Source organism: Esox lucius, chromosome 19 (genome assembly GCF_011004845.1).
Source record: "Esox lucius isolate fEsoLuc1 chromosome 19, fEsoLuc1.pri, whole genome shotgun sequence".
In the NCBI taxonomy this organism is placed as follows: domain Eukaryota; kingdom Metazoa; phylum Chordata; class Actinopteri; order Esociformes; family Esocidae; genus Esox; species Esox lucius.
In genome coordinates this window covers 35,043,859-35,067,777 of record NC_047587.1, presented here as the reverse complement: position 1 = coordinate 35,067,777, position 23,919 = coordinate 35,043,859, and the positions used below count along the sequence as shown (strand labels likewise).

Sequence of the window (23,919 nt, the reverse complement as noted above, 5' to 3'; positions counted from 1 at the left end):
AATGCTTTGTTCATAAAATAGGTATGTACATTTTTCATGAAGTAATCCATTTAGTCTCTTTTTCAAACCTTTGAACTATTGATTGAGACAGCTCGGTGTCCAATCAAAGGGGTTGCATGTCTTGATACTCACCTACAGTATATCAATCAATGAGAAGAAGTTGGAGGCATAAACATTGGTTGGTTTTCTTTGTGGAGCCAAAAAATAAATGCTTCTTTAAATAAATATAAACGTTGTGCAATTGGACATGGATACGTCCCAATCGAGAAGGGAGAAGTATTACCAAATCCAAGTTAGGTGAAAGATCTTGTCTTGTGTAGGTCAGCCTGTTATGGGGACTAGTTTGTAGCTAGTACTGCTAGCTGATATCTAGGATGAGCCGAACCCTTAAAGGCTGCCAGTGAGTGATGCTCATCATTACCTGACAGCAGCATGGGATCGCTGTCCAACGTCTTCTTGACATGGTCAGATTCACCTGTAAGAGAGCTTTCATCGATTTTTAAATCGTTTCCTTGGATCAGCACACCATCAGCAGGAAGAAGGTCACCTAGAAGGATGTATAAATACATAAATGACCATATACAGGAACAGAAAACAGATTAGCTGGCTAAACTGGCTGGTTTTCATCATTCAGACAGAGTTGTGGAAGTAAACAGAGTATGGAAACCTATATCTAAAGTTGACTTCTCTCAACTACCCACATGCACGCACACAAAGAAAGGGAGCTTTCCATCAGGACCTTACCATATTTCACTTGTGCAATGTCACCCACTACGATCTCAGCCACGTGAATCTGTATGACTTGGCCTCCTCGGACCACCGAAAACTTCTGCTCTTGTTCGATGCGGCTCTGCAAACCGCGGAATTGCTTCTCTTTGCTCCAGTCATTGAATGCCGTCACAAGGACCACGCAGACAACAGACAGTAGGATGGCTGCACCCTCGATCCAGCCCGTGTCCGCCTCCCCCTCATCTTCCACCCCACCCGCGGCCTTCCCACAATCTGAAAGAAAGGGACAACTATCATTTTCTGATTGTGCTACAAAGGACAGAAGGACATAACATTCTCTACAGAACTACGATTTTAAGCTTTGCCTGTAACCCCTAAATTGAGGACAAATGCTGCATGTATGCTAACAACAACTTGGGGGCAATTAGGATTAAATTGGTCAGGGACAGAATGACAGTTTTTTTTTACTTGTCGGCCTGGGGATTATAAACAGCCCATTTTGTTTACTCGTCCAGTGCTTTTGACTAGGCTATCCTGCCACCCCTAAGTTACCAGTTGTAAAGCAGCAATCTCCTGTTTCGGTGTTTGGTTTAATAAATTAGTTCATCATCTGTTCATGAAGCAAATAGAAGCATCTACATGCATGCTTTTATTTAAAACAAGGGATGAAAAGGAAAGTATATGTAAAGTGTATGCTTACTTTCTCTTTCGGCATCTGGAGGTCTATAAAAAGAAAGGCCTAATGAAATTATGGCTGCCACTTCTAGGATTATTAGTGTCACATCTTGTAATGCTTCCCACACTAATTGAAGAAAGGTTTTTGGCTTTTTTGGAGGTATAACGTTCCGTCCAAACTCCTCTTTCCTTCTGGCAATGTCATCAGCATGGCCAGCTAACCCTAGAGACAGGAGGAAACAGAATAATTAGCAAACGTTGTGGCTTTAGTATAGGGCCTATAAAAATACTGTATCAAATATATCCATCCTAGGAAAACACCAAAATAATAGTGTTACTTTCCTCTCCCCTTTTAAAGCAATGTATAGCCCTTTCTGTTGAAAAAAATACAAATTGTTCACGCATAGAACAGCAGAAACAGAGTCTGCCAAAAATGGTTAGAAGTCTTTCTAACCTAAAGCCATGCTCAGGAGATTCCCCATGAGCAGTGTTTTTACAAAAAAGCCAGCCTAAATCTGTCAAAGAACCAGGAACACTAAATACATAATGTAACATCATGGGTTTTCCAAAATGGCTAGCCAAATTATTTGTACTGATTTTGTTTTTGAAATGTAAAATGGTTAAAAGAAAATGACAATATTGTATGGCTATGTAATTGTTACCATTTACCTTGCCTTCTAAGGAGTTGATTGGAACTAAAGTGTGTCAGAAAGAGAAAGAAATTAACCAGTCAGGATTTTCCATTGTCTGGATAGATGTCTTTAGTGCCTTGTATGTACTCTAGTACCTTCTATGTACTCCTCAATGAGTACATAGAAGGATGCTGCCTACCTAACTATATTAGTGTAGAATTCTGCGATTTTCAGATATATTTAAACAAAAAGTTATAAATGCATTTGAGAATTTCAGGAATGTTTGTTGACAGTAAGATGGCACTATCATAGGTTTGTTGACAGTAATATGGCACTATCATAGGTTTTCTACATAGTATGATGGCTCAACCATAGGTCTGTTGATAGTATGATAGCTCAACCATAGGTCTGTTGATAGTACGATGGCTCTACCATTGGTTTGTTGACAGTATGATGGCTCTACCATAGGTCTGTTGATAGTATGATGGCTCAACCATAGGTCTGTTGATAGTATGATGGCTCTACCATTGGTTTGTTGACAGTAAGATGGCTCTACCATAGGTTTGTTAATAGTATAATGGCTCTACCATAGGTTTGTTGATAGTATGATGGCTCTACCATAGGTTTGTTGACAGTAAGATAGCACTACCATAGGTTTGTTGACAATATGATGGCTCTACCATAGGTTTGTTGACAGTATGATGGTTCTACCATAGGTTTGTTGATAGTATGATGGCACTGCCATTGGTTGTATGCAGCACTTGACATTTACTTTTTGGCTCACCAGCCATTGTGGCTAGTGATTTTCCAAAATTACTAGCCACTCAGCGTTTTCACTAGCCACCATTTTGTTGTTGGGAAATTATGTTTTATTTGTTTATCAGTGCTACATCCTAGCCTGTCTAGTTCACACTGTTGGTCACTGGCATGCAATATGCCTAACACAAATGGCCCAGAATCAAACACTGTATGTAGGTAGTGCTCATGGGAGTTGTAGGGACGTAGGTCGTAATGTCAGTCATTGCAATGAGACTACAGTTGAAAAAAATATTGTATATATATATATATATATATATATATATATACAGGTGATGGTCATAAAATTAGAACATCATCAAAAAGTATATTTATTTCAGTAATTCCATTCAAAAAGTGAAACTTGTATAATGTATACATTCATTCCACACAGACTGATATGTTTCAAGTGTTTATTTCTTTTAATTTTTATAATTACAACTGAAAACTAATGAAAACCCCAAATTCAGTATCTCAGAAAATTAGAATATTGTGAAAAGGTTCAACATTGAAGACACCTGGTGCCACACTCTAATCAGCTAATTAACCCAAAACACCCGCAAAGGCCTTTAAACGGTCTCTCAGTCTAGTTCTGTAGGCAACACAATCATGGGGAAGACTGCTGACTTGACAGCTGTCCAAAAGACGACCATTGACACCTTGCACAAGGAGGGCAAGACACAAAAGGTCATAGCTAAAGAGGCTGGCTGTTCACAGAGCTCTGTGTCCAAGCACATTAATAGAGAGGCGAAGGGAAGGAAAAGATTTGGTAGAAAAAAGTGTACAAGCAATAGGGATAACCGCACCCTGGAGAGCTTCAAAGAACCATCACGCACAGACGTATACAAGATGTGGGTTTCAGCTGTCGCATTCCTTGTGTCAAGCCACTCTTGAACAAGACACAGCATCAGAAGCATTTCGCCTGGGCTAAAGATAAAAAGGACTGGACTGCTGCTGAGTTATGTTCTCTGATGAAAGTACATTTTGGATTTTCTTTTGGAAATCAAGGTCCCAGAGTCTGGACGAAGAGAGGAGAGGCACAGAAGTCCAGTGTAAAGTTTCCACAGTCAGTGATGGTTTGGGGTCATCTGCTGGTGTTGGTCCACTGTGTTTTCTGAGGTCCAAGGTCAACGCAGCCGTCTACCAGGACGTTTTAGGGCACTTCATGCTTCCTGCTGCTGATCAACTTTATGGAGATGCAGATTTCCTTTTCCAACAGGACTTGGCACCTGCACTCATTGCCAAAACTACCAGTACCTGGTTTAAGGACCATGGTATCCCTGTTCTTAATTGGCCAGCAAACTCGCCTGACCTTAACCCTATAGAAAATCTATGGGGTATTGTGAAGAGGAAGATGCGATACGCCAGACCCAACAATGCAGAAGAGCTGAAGGCCACTATCAGAGCAACCTGGGCTCTCATAACACCTGAGCAGTGCCACAGACTGATCGACTCCATGCCACACTGCATTGCTGCAGTAATTCAGGCAAAAGGAGCCCAAACTAAGTATTGAGTGCTGTACATGCTCATACTTTTCATGTTCATACTTTTCAGTTGGCCAACATTTCTAAAAATCCTTTTTTTGTATTGGTCTTAAGTAATATTCTAATTTTCAGAGATACTGAATTTGGGATTTTTATTAGTTGTCAGTTATAATAATCACAATTAAAACAAATATACATTGGAAATATATCAGTCTGTGTGTAATGAATGAATATAATATACAAGTTTCACTTTTTGAATGGAATTACTGAAATAAATAAATTTTTTGATGATATTCTAATTGTATGACCTGCACCTGTATATATATATATATATATACACACACACAGGGGTTTTCCTGGCCCAAAATTAGGCAAAGGTGGTACCCCAACCCTTGCACTCTACCGAAATACGTTATATAATATGTGGCTACACACTTGAAAAAGAAAACTATTAAATCTGCCTTGTATGCTAATGCACTCTGCAATGTCCTCCCTAATATCAACCAAAATATATATGCAATATATTTATTCTTAACATAGACCTAGCATGTTATTTAAAAAGAAATATGAAATCACTCCTCAGCTATATAGTAGCCAATATTATTGTTGTCTATTTTAGTTGTTATGCTATATTCTGGTAAATGTGGACTTGCATAAAAACGAAACATAGCTGTATATATTACAGCCTTGTCACGTTATTTCTTCCTCCATCCTTGCCTTGACGCCGTATCGTTAATCTCCCTCTCTCGACCTCCTTCATCTGTATAGGTTCTGCTGATGTCGCTGATCCAAAGTCTTCTTCACGTTCATGTATTTATATTCTTAGTGACTTAAATATGTTAATTGTATATATTTTTTTCACTGTATACTGCATATAACCCCAATGTTTTTGGTGACAGTAAACACCCTAATCTGATTATCTTTTCACCAGTCATTTTCATTTGTCTCGCGATCTCTCTTTAAATACGTCTGTTATTGTAGGCTATACTAGAACTCACCTGAAAAGTTAAAAAAAATATATGGATTGGATGTAGTTTGAGGTTATTACGTTTTATTGGGTGTAAAAAATAACTAAGATCCATTTTTATATCCACGTATATCTGAAGTTACTCATCTCTGTGATGTCAGGACCCATGTGGTCCTGTATGCAAGGTTGCCAGATTTCCTTGACAGTACGGCTATTCTCCCGCGCAAAATCTTGTTTTACCATGCCAACACACAGAGATGGTGAAAGATTTTGGTTTGAGTTTTGAAAGCTGGAAAAACCCTGTGTATAGATATAGAATGCCACCCGCCAAAGTGGCTAGTAAGAGTGACTGCTTTACCACAGCCGAATTCCACCCGCATTTGTCGGGTGGGCGGGTGCCAATGTCAAGCCCTGGTTGTATGGTGTTGCCGATTGCTGGGTTAATACAGTAGGGGATGCAAATTCTCTGTTATTTTCTTTATTTTTGAATTTGACATGTTCCATACTGAATGCCTAGGTCTGAGCACCTACCCTGAGATAAGGATTAGGATTGGACAGAAATCCTACATGATCTTAGCTCTCCAGTAACAGGATCGGACAGTCCTGGCCTACATGATGTTAGCTCTCCAGCAACAGGGTTAGACAGTCCTGGCCTACATGATGTTAGCTCTCCAGTAACAGGGTTGGACAGTCTTGACCTACATGATGTTAGCTCTCCAGCAACAGGGTTGGACAGTCCTGGCCAACATGATATAGCATCTTCTACATGTTTCCCACAAAAAATGAAACACCACCACAAAGTTTCCTAAGGTATTTGGCCACAGCAACCTTTGCATAGATTCCTTGAGAGTTTGGAAATCTGGTGCAGGGATGCAAATGTTACTGACGTTTTGCTACTTAGTGAGAACCTCTTGTCTTTCATCCGACTGATGACAATCCCACAATATCTACTTTGCACAATGATAATTAAATCAATTTGAAAGTTAATTGATTGTAAATTGCAGGAGCCTTTCACTTCGGGATAATATGTCAATAGAATGATGGAATTAACCAATAAAAACAAAAACGTTTCAAGCAATGAATTCGCTGGACTTTTTGCAACAAAAAAGTACTGTGTATTTCCAGTCGTTTGCCACCCATCATGGTAAAAGAGTAATTAACTAGTGAAAAGCTGTTCAAAAGAGTTCAATTGCCACCAAGCTACTGCAAAATGTTTTTCAATTACGGGTTGAACAACTTGTAGTTCACACTGTCCAACACTTGCTTTCCTTTTGGTGAATGTTTCAACAAACTTTCAGGCCGGTCCATCTATCAGTTTGCATTGACTTGTAATCTCCTTATACGTGTTTTAGACACTTGCAGTACTATCCCCCTCACCCGAACCATTCTGGACTAACTGGTACTATCCCCCTCACCTGAACCATTCTGGACTAACTGATACTCTCCCCCTCACCCGAACCATTCTGGACTATCTGGTACTATCCCCCTCACCCAAACAATTCTGGACTATCTGGTACTATCCCCCTCACCCGTACTATTCAGGACTAACTGGTACTATCCACCTTACCTGAACCATTCTGGACTATCTGGTACTATCACCTGAACCATTCTGGACTATCTGGTACTATCATCTGAACCATTCTGGACTAACTGGTGCTATTCCCCTCACCCAAATCATTCTGGAATAATTGGTACTATCCCCCTCACCCGAACCCTTCTGGACTATCTGGTTCTATCACCCGAACCATTCTGGACTAACTGGTGCTATTCCCCTCACCCAAATCATTCTGGACTATCTGGATCTATCACCCGAACTATTCTGGACTAACTGGTACTATCCCCCTAACTCGAACCATTCTGGACTAACTGGTGCTAACCCCCTCACCCTAACCATTTTGGACTATTTGGTACTATCCCCCTCACCCGAACCCTTCTGGACTAACTGGTACTATCCCCCTCACCCGAACCATTCTGGACTAACTGGTACTATCCCCCTGAACCATTCTGGAGTAACTGGTACTATCCCCCTCACCCGAACCATTCTGGACTAACTGGTACTATTACAATCACTCGAACCATTCTGGACTAACTAATACTATTCAGTCTTGTTCAGTAAAGGAAGAGGAAGAGAAGACAAGTCGTGTTATTGGTTAAATTCCATCTTGTAAACCTTAGATGCAGGATTGTACACAGTGGTCCTTTAACTGTAATGTTCTTAACTGTAACACAAGGGTCTGTCAGGAAAATGCAGACCATACCACAATAGAACATGTCAGGAAAATGCAGACCATACCACAATAGAACATGTCAGGAAAATGCAGACCATACCACAATAGAACATGCCAGGAAAATGCAGACCATACCACAATAGCAGTGGCTCCCAACCTTTTTCAGTTACTCTACCCCCAAAAATAATTTGCACTGCTTGGAGTACCCCTGAAGTACCCCCTCATGTTCATTTCACTAGTAAGTCTATGGTGTCATGAGTGTTTTCAAGTACCCCCTATGGAAAGGCCAAGTACCCCCAGGGGTCCTAGTACCCCTGGTTGGGAAACACTGCACAATAGAACATGTCAGGAAAATGCAAACCATACCACAATAGAACAGCCAGTGCCTTTCAAGATCTTTTACCTCTACAATTGTTTTGGTGCACTAATTACGTACTCTTTCACTTGTTGAGAACATGGTGAAGGATTACTCAACTGACCACATTACTGTTTCCACTTCTTTGTAGACCACTCCTTGTGTTCTTTGCACCACTTTTCTAACAAACATAGATTATAAAGTGTCATAGGGGTTTATGCACAGCAACTGGACTACAGTATCCCTCTGCAAAGTTTGACATACTTTTCTTGATCAAATTACCCAAGACTGATATTTGCTCTCAACTGATTCTGAGTAACTAATCTGTGTTGCCTAGCCTTTTGATCAAAGCCAGTCAGTTGCCCTTAGTTCTGGCTGTCTTCCCTCAGATCCTGCTGTCATTTGGACTGGCGACAGCTTGTCACACAGCCAACTCTGGTTCCTCTCATGGTGTCATTACATATGGTACAGACGGTAAGTGAGTCTATGACACCGACAGAAAACAAAAGAGGTGATAGAAGACTGCCTTACAACTATGCACGGACCATCAGCCATGACTTTTACATTGTGTATATTTTTTGTCTACAGTTTGTTTGGTTCAGATTTGGTCCTTCTGTCCCACGATCATGCAACATTAAACACTATATAATAGTAAACATTTCATAAAAAGTGTATTAGAAGATAAAGCAGTAAAAAAGAAAGTAGTATCTCAAGTAGACCTATCTCGAGAAGTAGTACTTCACATGGTTTTCTTGGCAAATGGTGTTAATGTTACCCTACAAATAGTTAACTGACTTTTAAAATTCTTGAACGCTAAAAAGGTATTTGAGATTTTCTCAGGCTTTTATTATACCCACATTGTTTTGCCTATATCTCTTTGAATTTCCATGTGATGCTCAGTAACAAGTCGTAGAGAGCAAATCTTGTCCTCCCAAGCTAGCGACTAGAAGAATAGGATTTTTCCAATACAGTGCATGCATTTGACCGGTGCATATCCCCTTTCGATGGCCAAAATATACACAAGTGATGAATACACTACCTACACCTGAGCCTGCACCTGGGTCTCGAGTCTGTTCCTTCTGCACCCAACATGACAATATTTATAAAAGGAAAAGACAAATGAAAATTCAGAATCACTAATTATTAAAAATGAATGGCTATTAGAACCTGGACAATTGTGCCAGGTACAGGTTAAAATGCATATGCTGAAGATTGTAAAACTTTTTAATGCCTAATGATTAATTTTCATCTGATAATAATGGCAAATACATGTGGAATGACACTTGAAAGTATACATGCTTAACTTAGAAGTAGTTGATATTACATGCAAATATATCAGAGGGATGGAAAGTGCACCTGTTTTGTTAAATTACCCCTACAAAAGATTTTGGCATGAATGCAACCTCCAACACTATAGTACTTACTAAGGCCATAGCTAACGCGGGCAAAGGTGGGTGATTCACAGGATCGCAATAATATCAGTGTCTTTCATAGGTGAGTGGGCCCAGGCATGTATCTTTTCAAGGGGCCCGGGATTCCTTCCTCTATTTCACTCAACTGCATTGTCGTATCTCCTGCCATGGCACGGTATATTCCCCATAGGTTTTGAAGGGATAACTGAGCCTGGTTAGTTAGGGGCATTTAAAAATGAAAAAAAGCAAACGCACTAAGGCCAAGGACAACTGGAATACACCAGTCTCCTACCGGTCAGCATATAACACTCGTAAGATGATTTGATGAATTGCACGTTTTTCCCTGTATTTCCTCTCATTATGCTGTCATGTACAAATTTAGAATATCTTCCACAAAATATCGATGAGGGAGCCCCCTTATCTGGCTTTATGGATCAATCATAGAGTCCATCCTCACCACCCCCATCACCGTCCGGTTTGGTTCTGATGATACCCACTGCAGGGGTAATCTGCAACACCTTGCACATTCTACCAAAAAGGCTCATTGGTCACCACCTGCCCTCAACCAAACACCTGCGTGACTCCTGGGGAATGGACCATGCTTGGAAGATCACTGCCTCTCACCCCAGTCACCCCATGGTCCAATAAATGTCCTACCACCACCCAACTGTTTTTGTTCCTTATGCTGTCCCAATGAGACCAATAATACTCTATGCTCCCAAAACTGTCAACTAAACAGCTGCACTACACTCCCCTGAAACTTAAGATAAATCTTGCATCCAGACATACTTAAATAATACTGTAAATGTTTACATCAACTATAAATTGATGTATATTATACTTCTCATCAGTATATTATAAATATCGTCGTCTTATATTATTTTTTATGTTCACCAGCCATTTGTATATACAGTGAATGTATGTAGCATGTGTGATCCAACGCTAACCTTACCCACCGCTTAGGGGCCTTGTTGCACTACTCTCTTTGTACTACTGGACTCTGACACTGCTTTGCAAAGTCTGATAAAGATGTTTTCAGTTGTTGCATGTACACATCTACCTCGGGAACCTCATTGCTGCTATCCCTGCATTTCATTTGCACATGCAACCATGCACCTTCAATTAGTCTTCGTTGCACATTTAGAATTGCCATTTGTACTTACATTTGCCTTCATTGCACTTACATCTGGTACATCGCACTCGTAACGTACATTATACTTAACTGTTTCACTTTTACATTTTCTGTCCTCTTCTATTTGCACTTCTGGTTAGATTCTAACTGCATTTCCTTGTTCAACGACAATAAAGTTTAATCTAATCTACTCTGTAGATTATGTGTATTCTGTATTCTCCAAATGTTGTTTACCACTAGGAGCACCATTACTATTGTACAAATGTTGCTTACTGGGATTTGTAGTTCCATCATGTATTGTGCTGATGTGGGTTACAGTACACAATGATGAAGTGAAGGTGAAATTAAGTTACAACTCTGCCCAGTGCATCTTATTTAATGTACCCACAAAGTCAGAGCCATGAGGTGGAACAAATACATTGTTTCCAAAAAGCGTTGAACATCTGGAGTTTTTCCATCACACCTTGTCATATGTAGCAGTTGAAAAGGACAAGCATGGCTACTCTTCCATCGAGGAATACAGAATGACAATAAATGTTCAATGTGTGAGAGGTCGTTTAAATTAATCATGTGATCCACACAGCAATGGCCAGCACACGCCAAAGACAATAATATTTGAAATATTTTGTTCTAGGAGACTAGCAAAAGTAAGTAAATGAATCTGAACTTTCATTGCAACTTCTGCTCTAATATCATGAGACATGAATCATCTTTAGTTCCCCTGAAAGCTGATGACTCAATGATAATCACTGCAGTAGGGGTCAAATTGCTGCTTGTGTGACTCCGTTGTAGAGCAGCTTAGGCTTTCACTGACCTGAGTTTGGTTAGTACGCTACGCCCCTCTAAATCCATCTATGCAATGTTACTTCTTTTGACACTTTATACATGGATTCCAACCATTTTACTGAATACTGCTAGCCACCCTGATTTGACCAGCCAAAGCTGCCATAGTAAGAAACGGGAAAAAAGGATTCAAAATGTTACACAAGCATGAGAGATTAGTTCTGAACCGAGCAATCAACTGCCATGCTCAGAGGTTTAAGGTGAGGAGGATTACCGAAGGTTAATCAATCTTCCCCCACCTGCCACTGTTGAGTTATAGTGCAGAAGATTGTCTTTCTTTGCCCGTTGAATGGATTTTCCTATGTTGTCAAGCTGCTTGTGACATTTGAATGCTCCAATACTGCATGTCAATCCTATCTCTGTAGGTGGGTCAGAAATGGTGAATGACGACTAAATGCTAAATATATGTATTGAGTGTGAATGAGAAGGCCATGCTGAATAATTAAATAATGTCTGGCAAATGTCAAACGACAGAATCCGACACTTTATGGAAAGCACTGTCCTCGTGGAACCCCAGAGGAACCATGAACACTCAAACCGGACTGAACACTCACATAGTTTGTAAATAGCAAGTCAAATGTACTCTGTTTTGCAGATTGATAGATTTTCTAAGTAATGTTGACACATTTTTCTCCCTTACCAATTTGGTGATGAACGGTTCACGTTTATGGCCTTGCCTTATGGCAAAACTCCTAAGAGTCAGGAGAGTCAAATATGTGTCTCCTGATGCACATCTCGCCAAACCGTTTTGTCTTTCATTGACACCTCATTGGATATCATGAGATCACCAGTAACAGACTCCTAAGGCAAACGCAATGCTTAGAACCTATACTAAATATTGACAGACTATTCATCCATACAGAACCTCTCCCAATCCTTCAGAGACCTTGACCCTTGCTTCTGAGCTTTTCTCTACAGTTCACCCCACATTTTCAATCAGGTTCTGTTCAGCGAACTGGGGTGACAGTTCTCTGACCTAAACAATTCCATGTTAAAATAATTTTCTCATAGTCAGATATAGTTTACTAACGCTGAAATCTCCTAAAAATTATAATTGATAAAAACTACAAATTAAGATTCAAAGATGTCTGCAGAAAGAGTGGGATGTCAACTGTGACAAATAAAATGCCATTGACAGGGACCAAACAGTGTTTTGGTTAATAATGTCACTGTTTTATTTTTACATGATAATGCACAATGAACTTGTGACTTGTTTTGCTAATGTTTGGGGTCTGGGGGTGAGCTGTTATGTTTGGGTTCAATCTGCCCAAATATACAGTAAAATAAATGTGGGTAACATGATAATACCAAGTTGTCATTCACGTGTTATAGTGTAACATTTATGTCTGTGTCTCATTAATTCAGATCTGTATTCCTATGTTATTATAATTCAATCTTAAATAGTGACTCATTGGTGAGTCATTATTGGAATTGTATTTGCCATATAAGAACCACTTTGGTTTCAAATTCCCTAAAGTTTCAACAAAGGTCACCGAAGTAATTAAGCACAATAAAGGCCCAACTCCAAGTTAACATTACTCTCAATTTGGCTTCTGTGCTCTGTTTATGCCCTGGAGAAGAGGCCTCCAACCTTTTTGGTCATGTAAATAACTTTGAATAATAAAATATGTTGCAAGCTACTCTGTTGTTCTCCAGCATTCAGTTACACACATTATTATCTTGTCCCCCCACCCCCCCCCCCAGCAAGTTTCCCCCAGGTTGTTAGTGTTGAATTATAGCACTATGTTGTTTTTGTCAGTTGTAACTGGAGTAATGAGGGTCAAAACATTACTGGGGCAATTATTCATACAGAATAGAAAAAAATACTGAAATTTGATATTCTGAGAGACATCAGAAGATACTTTTTTGTTGTTGTGTGTGGTATTTTGTGTTAATACCAACTCTTGCCTTAGCTACAGAATGAGGAATGCGACAGCCTTGGATGAATCTGTAGCCTACCACCACTGTTTCATACCCAAAAGAAACTGACACAAATGATGCACTTACTCATACTATACTTCTGCCAGGTAAGCTTTGTAGCTACTTTGTAGTTTTTGACCCACTGTGGAAAAGTTAGGGGATATTCAAATTGTCAACCCAGAATCAGAATCAGTATATGCAAGTGAGTGATCAAATGTGCGTACCACATTGCCAGAGACAATATGCTGGAAAATAAATGCCAAATATTATGTTATGACTTTTAAGTCTCAACAAAAGTGTCAGCGTGCTTTGATTAGACAGAATAGAGCCTCCGTGGCATCTGATACTTGTGAGATTTGTTTATGACAGTTTGCAGAATATTATATTCTGGACATTATAACTGTAACATGCAACTGTGTACTGTTTTTCAAGATGAAATGGACCACGAGCTACCATTATTTCCCAGTCAACCTGTTGGAGAACTGTTGCCCTGGGCACACCCTTCCAGGTGTAGATTGTAGGAGAATATGGCATAAGCACACGCATGGTATTATCAAAATGGGAAAAGTTTATGACCAACATAAAACAATATCAATCATTCCATGTAGGGATACAAATGAAGAAAAATGCTTGGAGAAGACTGGTGAAGACTGGTTGTCCTCCAGCATTATTCATACAGTATATCAAATATTCATGCTTAGCTGTCCATGACTATGCCAATAAAATTTTTACTGTAAATGTGTATCATTGCATATCGAAATAATTTCCTACTATTGTGTCATTGCTGTAATGCTTAAAACACATTCTTATATTTTCGTTCGTGCATAATAACATATGTAGGCCACAAAAACACTTGATTGCTAGACAATGTGTCAAACAATTCTAAACCTTTGATTTCTTAGCAAATTGTTGATCAACCTGCATTTTGATGTCCAGTCTTTCCTCACTTGAAAAGTTGATATCTTCAAGACAAGTTAATTCTGTTAATGAATCATATCCAAACTACACAAACAAATGACAAGTTAATTCTGTTAATGAATCATATCCCAACCACACAAACTACAAGTTAAATCTGTTAATGAATCATATCCAAACCACACAAACTACAAGTTAAATCTGTAAATGAATCATATCCAAACCACACAAACAAATGACAAGTTAAATCTGTTAATGAATCATATCCAAACCACACAAACACATGTTGACATCTATCCCCTGCAGCAGTGTAACTGTGTGAAAAGTATGAGTTGTCCACATGCGTAGAGAGGTGACAGCCGGGCCCTGCGGAAAGCCTTCCACTAAAAGCCCATGCCAGTTCACAAAGACACTGTGCTGAAAGGCACACATACATGTCTTGAGACTGGAGTGGCATGTGCTACTGATGACAACTCCCAAAGAACCAATGCACATAGAACAATTTGACTTTTCAGCTTAAGATGCAATAAAGAATCGCTTGTGTATTCTGAAGGTTACCGTTAAACCTAGTATTTAAGGTAAGCAGAAGGTAATTTAATTTAATTTAACAACTTCATTTAGGGATTCTTTTTCCATTCTCAAATTAGCATTCACTGTGTTGGAGATAAACCCCGATGAGCATTAGCTGTATTTGTGTCTTGCACCAAATCTGAAAACAAGAACAGAAAGATTAGGCAAGACGCTCAGCAACATAGTTACCGTCGGTAGGTGATGTTCTTAATCTTGTACAGAGTCCTTGGACACTTCCGTAACATTCCTGGATTCGAGCTATTCCCTCGGTTCCCCTGAGTTCCATGAGGGAGCGCAGCTCCTTGAGCGTGCAGTTGAAATCTCCAACATCGTGATTGGCCTGCGAGTGTCGGCCGCGCTTTGAGCCACGGAGCGAGTTGGTGGCCATGTCTCCTCTGCAGTGCACCACTCAAGGTTGGTGGAGGGAGGCTTTACCAAAAAGGCAAGTAAAATCCTCACAGGCAAACTCCGGTATTTCCCATAAACTGCTGGTATTGCTCAGGGATATAAGTCGCTTGACTCCATAGAACGGGACTTGGATAAGTAGAAAGCCATTTTCATATGATTCCTGTAAGCCCACTCTCTCATTTTGGCTGATGTTGGCTGTGGTCCTCAAGGCTACATCTGAAAGGACGAGAGATTGAGAAACATGAGAAACACGGATACTGCAAATGGCTGAAATTCTGTCTACTAATAAAACACAACAATAAAGAACGACATAAGACCCAACATAATTTAGTTATACTGAATATCCTGTTATTAAAACCGCCTACAAGTACACAATACCATTGTAGCAAACACAAATCTAGCAAAAGATTTAATTAGAATCTGCCTTGTGGAAAACACAAATATTTTATATTTTTTTACAGAGATCAATTTGGCAATTAAATAAAACAGTATGGCTTATTTCTCCAACAGATTGATAGGTCAGTATATTCTGGGACAATACTGTGAACTGCATACAGTTAAATCATCCGAGTTTACCTGCTCCAGAAATGATGAGGAAACGATTAAGTGTTATTGCTTCAGACATCCCCTCTCAATCAATCCGTTGGACTCAACTGTGAGAGTTATGAAGTGCGAGTTCTGTTAGGAGCGAGCCCATCTAAAACAACCCCACTGGCTGGTTCACAAAGTGACAGCCGGCTTTAACCCGAGGCCCGGGGAGGGGACTATCTGCCAAGTCTATTTAAGTCATGAAAGACTCAAATGAGTTCAGTACTGTAAAACTGACATGTTGGCCCTAGAATGATCAGCTTTGGGCAAAGTGCACTTGATTTGAAAAATCCCAGGAACAAATTTGAACTTGTTCTAAGGTCAAAGCACAATGACCAATCTGCTCGTTCTTACTGAAACATATAAGCCCAGTATGGCCAATGCAAACAAACCGGGTGTCACTAATTACAAGCACATTGGGTGTGCCTTGCGAGGAAAACCATGAAGCCTGGACTGAAGGCATTCATCCTTCAGGAGTCGATTCACAGTTCAATCTCCTGATTAGGGTTAACGTTTGTGATGGAGACAGAGTTATTAGGCCCTAACGAAAACACCAGATGGTACGACCTGCAAATGTACATCAACATGGAGCAATAATAAGTATTAACCCATCGATGAATTTCATCATGACAATACTTCCAACCAGGGACCATCGCCGGTACGATAAACCCGCTTGAGCATTATTAAAGGGACATGACACTTTTCTGTACAGCATTTAACGTCGACATTTCCCCATACATTTGGTTATAGTTTGAGCATTTACCAAAAATACATTTTACTTACTTGAAATCCCCCTTTTTGTATCCTCATGGCAATAGCAATAACGTCACAGGTTTGGTTAGGGAAGGCAGTGGCTTTCCCAAACCTCCACAAACGCCCCCATAATCCACAAAGGAGCCTCAATGAGCACTTTCAAGAAACCTAGATAATTACCCTTCTCAGGGCTATTTCCAAATTGCGCTTCTCCCTTTAAAAAAGTTAGTTCGACCTTCAGCGCACACATACACTCAACCAACGCATGCATCCATAAGAGGAAAAAGGCTCCCTCAATGATTATCTCATTAAAGCCTCTTCCTTAATCTAATTAGACAATCTGTGGCATCAGTGCTTGCTGTTCCTGAGAGAGAGACACTCAACACTGCGAAGGGGAGACCCACTGTGGAGAAGTTCAGACAAAACCAGCCCAAAGTCACTAACAGTTTCGCTACCACTGTCCATTCAGTTTGACCGTGCTGCGTTGCACCTGACAAATGTCAACTCAACTCAAGAACACCTTTGGACAGGAGGATTCCAATTGATTTGTTTGTTTGAATCACCCCCCAGAGAATGTACCATGATGTGCACTGCATCCTTCCACGACTGAAACCATTCCAGGTATAGTGATATTGCTACTCAAGGAGTAATGTAAGACTGCCTCGATATTATGGACTACCAGGTGGACACTACTGTTTGACAGCCATTCTATGGCTTTTTGGACTAATAGAACACTAGCAGCTCTACATACTTTCGGAATAATTTCAGAAATTAGAGTTAGGTTGAAATAGATTGAGATTGAGGTCCACATTTAGCCTTTTAGCATTCACTAATGGTGAGCACCTATTGAAGAAATTAAAATATATAAATAAGCTACACGAAAGGCTCTTTCATAGACTTCACTGGGGACATTTTGTAAACCTTTTTGATGATGTACATCCTACATCGCCTGTGACAAGCAGTTAAGGTTCAGTGTTTGTCAGACTAGATGTGCATGCTTTACATTGCATCAAATAATGGTTTTGTGTCACGACAGGTCAGAGCATCAGATAAATATATCAAATGGAAAGCTGATATGTTAAAGGGGCATTTCACCCTTTAACATATCAGCGACGAGCAAGATCATTTCATTTTGTAAACATCTATGTTATACAGATCACTTCATGTTCGTCAGCAGATATATTGATAAAGCTTTTTCACTTTCTAAATGACTACAACTCTGGTGGATAGGTACCTGCTGATCTGGCATAGTCCTTTCTCCAAATGAAGGTGTTCCAAAACATTATTCTGGTTGTCTAGCTACTGCAAGCTAGCAAACTAACTTTACATTACGAAACACAATGGCTTGTCAACAAAGATTTATTTTTAGAAGTGATTTTACCTTGTGAAATTTAACCTAACATGTTTGAACCAAAGTAGGCTGCAATATGAAATATTTGAGAGGCAGTGCTAACTCGATATTGGAAGATACTAGATTTGTCGCCAACTTATTTTTCCTGATGATATGCTGGTGAAAAGCATTCAATTCATATTGCAGAATGAATTAACTAATCAAACAAAACGTTTAATTGCTTCTTTTGACTAAGTTAAGAAGCTCACTATTGAGATTGGTAGCCATCTGAACTTTATAGCATATATTGTTTTTACATGTAGGCTAAAATTAAAACAGCAATTGATTTAAGCTTTGCTTATTGAAAACAATGCCTGTGGGAATGTGTCGTTATGTGAGGGAGGTAGTATCTATACTATGAATGCTGGTATTTTTTATGACACAAAGTATCATTGTTAACATTACTAATAAATACATTACGTAGGTGAACAATGGTGAAATTCACCTTTAAATACTCATCCAGGCAATGTAAGTTTTGGCATGTTTTTTCCCATTTTCAGTTTAGATGATGATCTTCTTCAGATTGACATACATTTAGTGCACACATTTTAAAACAATGCGTGGGCAATGTAGTCCAGCGTGATTCTGTTCCACATGATGATGTTACACTACAATTTTAATGACACCAAATCAAGGACCACTTTCAGGGCACATCAAGAAATCAGTCAACTTCGGGTCACCATTCAACCTGAGGGGAAAAGTCGTTTATAGATAAGTGTTATTATACTGAATCTGTATACTGAATCTGGGCAACATAGTCAACAGTATAAAATAGAATCGTTCTATACAAATGGCACACGGGATACAGAGCATTGACCCGAGATAATTTTTCTGGAAGCATTCAGCCCTTTAATGCCAGGGCCTTTATATCAGCTGAACCCCCCCTCTCCACAGGATCTCGTTCTTAGAATACACACACACAGGCCCCACTGAGCATTCAGCCTCATCAGCCATGTGTGAATGTTAGTTGCCTTTCAACAGAACAAACCAGCCATGCACTATGCTGATAAGTGCATGTTTTTCTCATCCAGCTGTTATGCTGGGTGTCCCGGCTAATCTCAGTTACTAAAACCATTCAAAGAGCTGGTAAGGGTAAGCACAAACTAAAAACAGACGTACATCATACTTCTCTGTGGTCTACAGACACGTGTTCATGCGTTTGCCTCATGGTTGCGTTGCGGCGTGCATTCACCGAGTTTTCTCCCGGTTTGTGTGAACACACAGCCGTGTGCATGTGTTGTGTTGCTGGGTGGTGGGTGTTGCTTCTTGGTTCAAAGTGTGTGTGTCTGCGTCTGTGTGTGTCCTCTCAGTTTGATAGAGATCACTAACAGCTAGATGAGTGCAATTACGGCTAAGCAAAGGTCTCTATCGCAAACAAAGACTGCCAGAAATACCACCACACGACGGAAGAGGCCAATGGATTCATGCTGGAAAGGTGAAAGTTGGACAGCTTTCACTCAATACTAAGAAAGGTCATCAATAATACAACTACAAGCATCATCATGACATCTATTGGAAAATGCTGTGCTTAAGTCTGCTTTAGTGACTACACTAATTACTAGACACGACCACTCTGGATGGGGGCTTTCCATTTTATGACCTTAAGAAGACATTTGCCATGTAGATAAATCCTAACTTTAATATTAATTATAATATCACACAATAATTCATATCACATTATAAACAAAGTTGTATTTCATGTAAACAAAATGGATTCAAACAGCTTGTGACCAGTGGTGAGTTGCTGCAAATCAAGGGTTGGCAACTAAACAGAGACCCTGTCCTGTCTGATGAGTGGTTGGTTAGTGACCGGAAAGACATTTATGAGACATTTGTTATACACAGCAAACTCGCCAAAACTAAACCCAAAAAGAGAATATATTCTAAAAAACAATCATACTTTGAATACATTATGTCTGTTTTTTTATTTACGAGAATACTAGGGAACAGATTTTAGATTTTCTGATGTTGTTGCTGGAATTCATGGTGACTACAGTCTTATGTTAAATTCGGTGTGAATGAAATATTAACCAAAATCTTTTGAGTGTAAAATGTCCCACAGACGTCCCCTGCTGTAAAAGAACCCTGAGTTCATTTGTCATTCTGAAGCCCATTAATCTGTCACTCGGAAGACTATTAATGATGTCAAGGCCTGGGACACCAAGCACAATAATCTGTCAAATCTTCTTAGTCCACAACAGAGATGTTGTGCCTGTGCTGTTCCAGCAAAAAAAAAAATGATGGCTTTGACAATGGCTACATACAGTTAGCCCTGACTTTGGCTTTGACTGTACAGGATAGCCAACAGGCATGAGCTTCAATGCCACTCGGCTATACATGACAGCACGATTTGGCAGAGTGTAAAAGATTAGCCTTGAGATGATGTGCTTCCAGTGCATTTTACACGCACTAGTGCTGAACACATGGTTAAATACCCAACTAGACACCCAAATACTTGTATACAGCTTGTTGCATAGATACACCATATGGCAACATTTTAAGCCATGTCATGTTTGCACCAGACACATAGATGCTTAATCTCAATATGGTGGAACTAACCTATCACCCTGTTCTCAGTCAGGGAAAATCTTAATGAAATGTGTGGTGTGTGTGTGTGTGTGACAGAGCAAATAATACATATAGTATGCGTAAGTATGGCTTTTAAATTCCCTTTCTAAATCCAAGAAGTGCTTGGAACTGGTCATGCAATTGATTTTATTTCCACCAACAAAGAAATCAGTGAGTCATTTCATAATCCCCTCCCAAAAAAAGTAATCCTAACAAAATGAACTGCAAATCTAATGGGCTCCAACAAAGCCCCCCCCCAAAAAAAACCCACCCAACGATTGCCTATTGATTTGACGGAATATAGTCGAGGTGGAGTCACTTACAGGTGAGTCACAGAGAGGGTCTCCGGCGGGGCAGGTCTCGTGCGCCGAGGTGAGGAGAAGCCGCCATGCCAGAAACATCCCAGAAGAGCCCCGGTCAGCCTGTCCGTCAACGGTCAAACATGCGAATGCATCCCTTGCCAGCCCCCCTCTTGCGCGACGACACACCACGCGAGCCGCGCTTAACTCCGATTGCTCCGTCTCAGGGACGGTAGAGAGCACGACCTCGCCGAAACAGGATTAGCTAAAAATAGGCGAGCCTATCCCTCCAGGGGCTGCTGCGTGGCTGTGGCTCATCCTCTGCCTGTGCCGTGCACTGTGGCTCTAACGCTTGTGGAGTAAACCACTAAACCTGTCCCCTCACCCAACCCCACCCTGCTCCACCCAGCTATAGCCCGAGGGCCCCAGGGAGCGATGTGCGGGAGGGGGGGGGGGGGGGGGGGGGGGGTGGGGGGGGCGTGTTGATACCATGACCCCCACCCTGTTTCCGACCCCGGAGTGTCACCGACCCCCGATTAGGAGATCAAATCAGGAATTCACCGATCGAGTCCTCATTTCACCTCACGATGGACTTAGGCCGTCACACGCACTACATGCATTCGAACGCGGTCCGCATCCGTCACACATTCATGCACACACCCTCACTCACACCCTCACACACACCCTCCCACACACCCTCACACACACCCTCACTCACACCCTCACACACACCCTCACACACACCCTCACACACACCCTCACGTGCCTAGATGCCCAAATTCAGGGGATTAAACTACACCGCCTACTCACCCCCCGCCCCCCCCCCAACGCACACACAGCCAGATTACAAATACACACAGACACAGCAGGATTATACACAAAGGCACACACACACACCTACATATACACTGCAGCTAGACAGCGGGATTAGAGGCACACACACACAAGTAGAGAGAGAAGAGAGAGGGGAGAGGGAGAGAAGGGGAGAGGGACAGAGAGGAGAGAAAGAGGGGGAGACAGATAGAGAGAGGGATTACAATGCAGTTCAGTCCCAGTTGCCTCTGCAGAATGTGCAGATCTGATATGTAGGGCAGCAGAGGAAAGATGACATCATTCTTTAATACAATCTCTTCAAATGATATGATACCCTCCCGGCCAGGGAACCTGTTTGTCAACCACCCTACCATGACATTCGGCCAGCGCCACAAAGAGGGATGTGCCATCGAAAATCATAGCGATCAGGCTACCTACAATCTCAACCTTGTTTTCTGAGTGGAATGTTTGTTGCTTATCTCATAGACATTAGACAACTGTATTTCTACAGTTTAGAAATGTCAAATGGAGTTTCAGTTTCAAACATGCTGAATACCTGCACAATCATGGACTGGTGGTCAGTGTGGTCTTTTGTTTTGGATGAAGTATGTCTGTGTCCACGAAGTGTGGGTATGGAAAAGCAAACATTACAGGGAAGAGAAATGGCATTGACTGTAACACACTTCCCATACCTAACAGTTAACCAAACTGGGTATCGAAGGTGAGGCTTGCAGACTGTGTGGCTTGTTAGTAACTATAAGTCTACACTGTCTCGTTAAATGAAAATAAATTGACATATTCTGTGACAATCTCCATGTTTTCTTTCGTTTTTTTTCTGTAACCAGGTCATTAAGAACAAATTCTTATTTACCATTGCTGCCTGGGAATGGGCATGTTGAAAATACATGTGAAATGTTAAACAAAAGAATGTGTTTTGAATACATTCACAAATGTTACACATTAAAATATATTTCAAAATGCATTAAAATACCTTAAAGAGATTTGTTTTCCCCATGAATACTAAAATGCATCCCAAAAATACATTTACATTTCTTTTCTTTTTTCTCTCTGAATGGACTGCTCGTCTGCCCCGGAAGCACTACACCCCCCCCCCCCCCCCCACACACACACACACACACCATAACCTCACTAAGCTTCTTCTCAATGGCTTAAAGCCGCTGAGTAAGCTTAATAATTTAAGAGGAAAACAGTATCAGTGCTTTTAGGGACATATGCGAACAGATTAGCCCGTGGTCGTCACTAGGCAACACAGCATGGTGGAAACTGGCATGGAATGAATCCACACCTTCCCATCAACCTGGCTGCTAATGAAAGGATCTGGTCGGGGAAAGGTTTCAAGTCCAGTTACTGAGGGCAGGGTGTGAAAGGCCGCCTCATTAACTTTTCAGATGCAAAAATCCTTCAGTGAAAGCCAATGCTCCATCAGTTGACAGGATCCCATTTCTGACATTACATGTTCCAACTGTTGCTGTACAAACTCACAACATTTGGAGTTCAATTATTCATGGATGAAAGGTGAGGGATTATTGGTCAAATCGATGAAAGTTTATCTGGGTCTGAATGGGTTGAGTTTCACTCAAATGTGTTTTATTGTGCTTTATTTAGTGGGGGAAGTGGGAAAGACAGAGTGAGCAGAAAAAGCTTTTGTCCTGAATTTACCCCATGCTCCATCGGTGTGTGTTAACTGGAGGCAGCAGCCCAAACAGTTTGTCTATCCTAGGTCATCAATTTTAATCTAATTTGGTCCATTCTACAAATGCACTATATTACGATCTAAGAGAGGATTTGCCAATTCATTTCACTCAAAGTAAGTACAGAAATCCTGTCTAGATATATTTTGAAAGGAAAAACTGCAAGAAGGGCCTTCAAAGGGAAGCTCTGTCCACAATACAACACATTAACGTAATAGGATTTTTTTAAAGGTCCTATAGGCTTAGTGTACTTATTATTAAACAAGAAATGTTTACACCCTAATGTTTCACTGTTTCTAGTTTTGAGTCAGTAGTTTTTGCTAATTAAATGCACTTCCCAATACCAGAATAAAACACACAACTCAAAACCCCCAGCAAATATAATGTAATACTGCCTTCGTGTGGTCATTATAGAAAATAACACCTAGAACGTGTTCTCCATTTCCTTAAGGTACATTGCAACTTTAATTATACAAACAAGACATGCTGAAGACCAAATGATCTTTCACAAACTAGCCCTGGAAAACACATCAGTGCACAAAAAAAAAAACTGTACACAACAAAATAGTGTACATGCCCTTTCCTCTTCCTGCTATGCCAGGTGAAGACTATAATATTTCCCGGCGGTCCGGCAGAGGGCAACACAAATTGTCTCAGCATGCCCCATAATGGAAGGGCGGACGTTGGGCAGGGCTGCCTTCTCTCTTCCCTCTCTTTCGACTCATGTTTGG

The 23,919-nt window shown here is 40.6% G+C and overlaps 1 protein-coding gene across 4 annotated transcripts in view; it reads right to left on the bottom strand.

Moving 5' to 3' along the window:
* Nucleotides 1-21,007, bottom strand: part of LOC105006382 (plasma membrane calcium-transporting ATPase 1) — a 33,101-nt gene extending 12,094 nt beyond the window's left edge. For 2 of the 4 annotated variants that reach the window (XM_010864885.4, XM_034288459.1), the window contains exons 1-5: nt 20,688-21,007; nt 14,847-15,281; nt 1,430-1,627; nt 745-1,002; nt 422-547 (exon numbers count right to left, since the gene is read on the bottom strand). In XM_010864885.4, the coding sequence (XP_010863187.1) occupies nt 422-547; nt 745-1,002; nt 1,430-1,627; nt 14,847-15,045 (781 nt within the window). In that variant the 5' untranslated portion in view covers nt 15,046-15,281; nt 20,688-21,007. Of the gene's footprint in view, nt 1-421; nt 548-744; nt 1,003-1,429; nt 1,628-14,846; nt 15,282-15,641; nt 15,712-16,436; nt 16,688-20,687 lie in introns of those variants that run through there. The other 2 variants (XM_010864886.4, XM_034288458.1) reach the window with 2 other exon arrangements.
* Between the last annotated feature and the right edge of the window lie 2,912 nt (nt 21,008-23,919).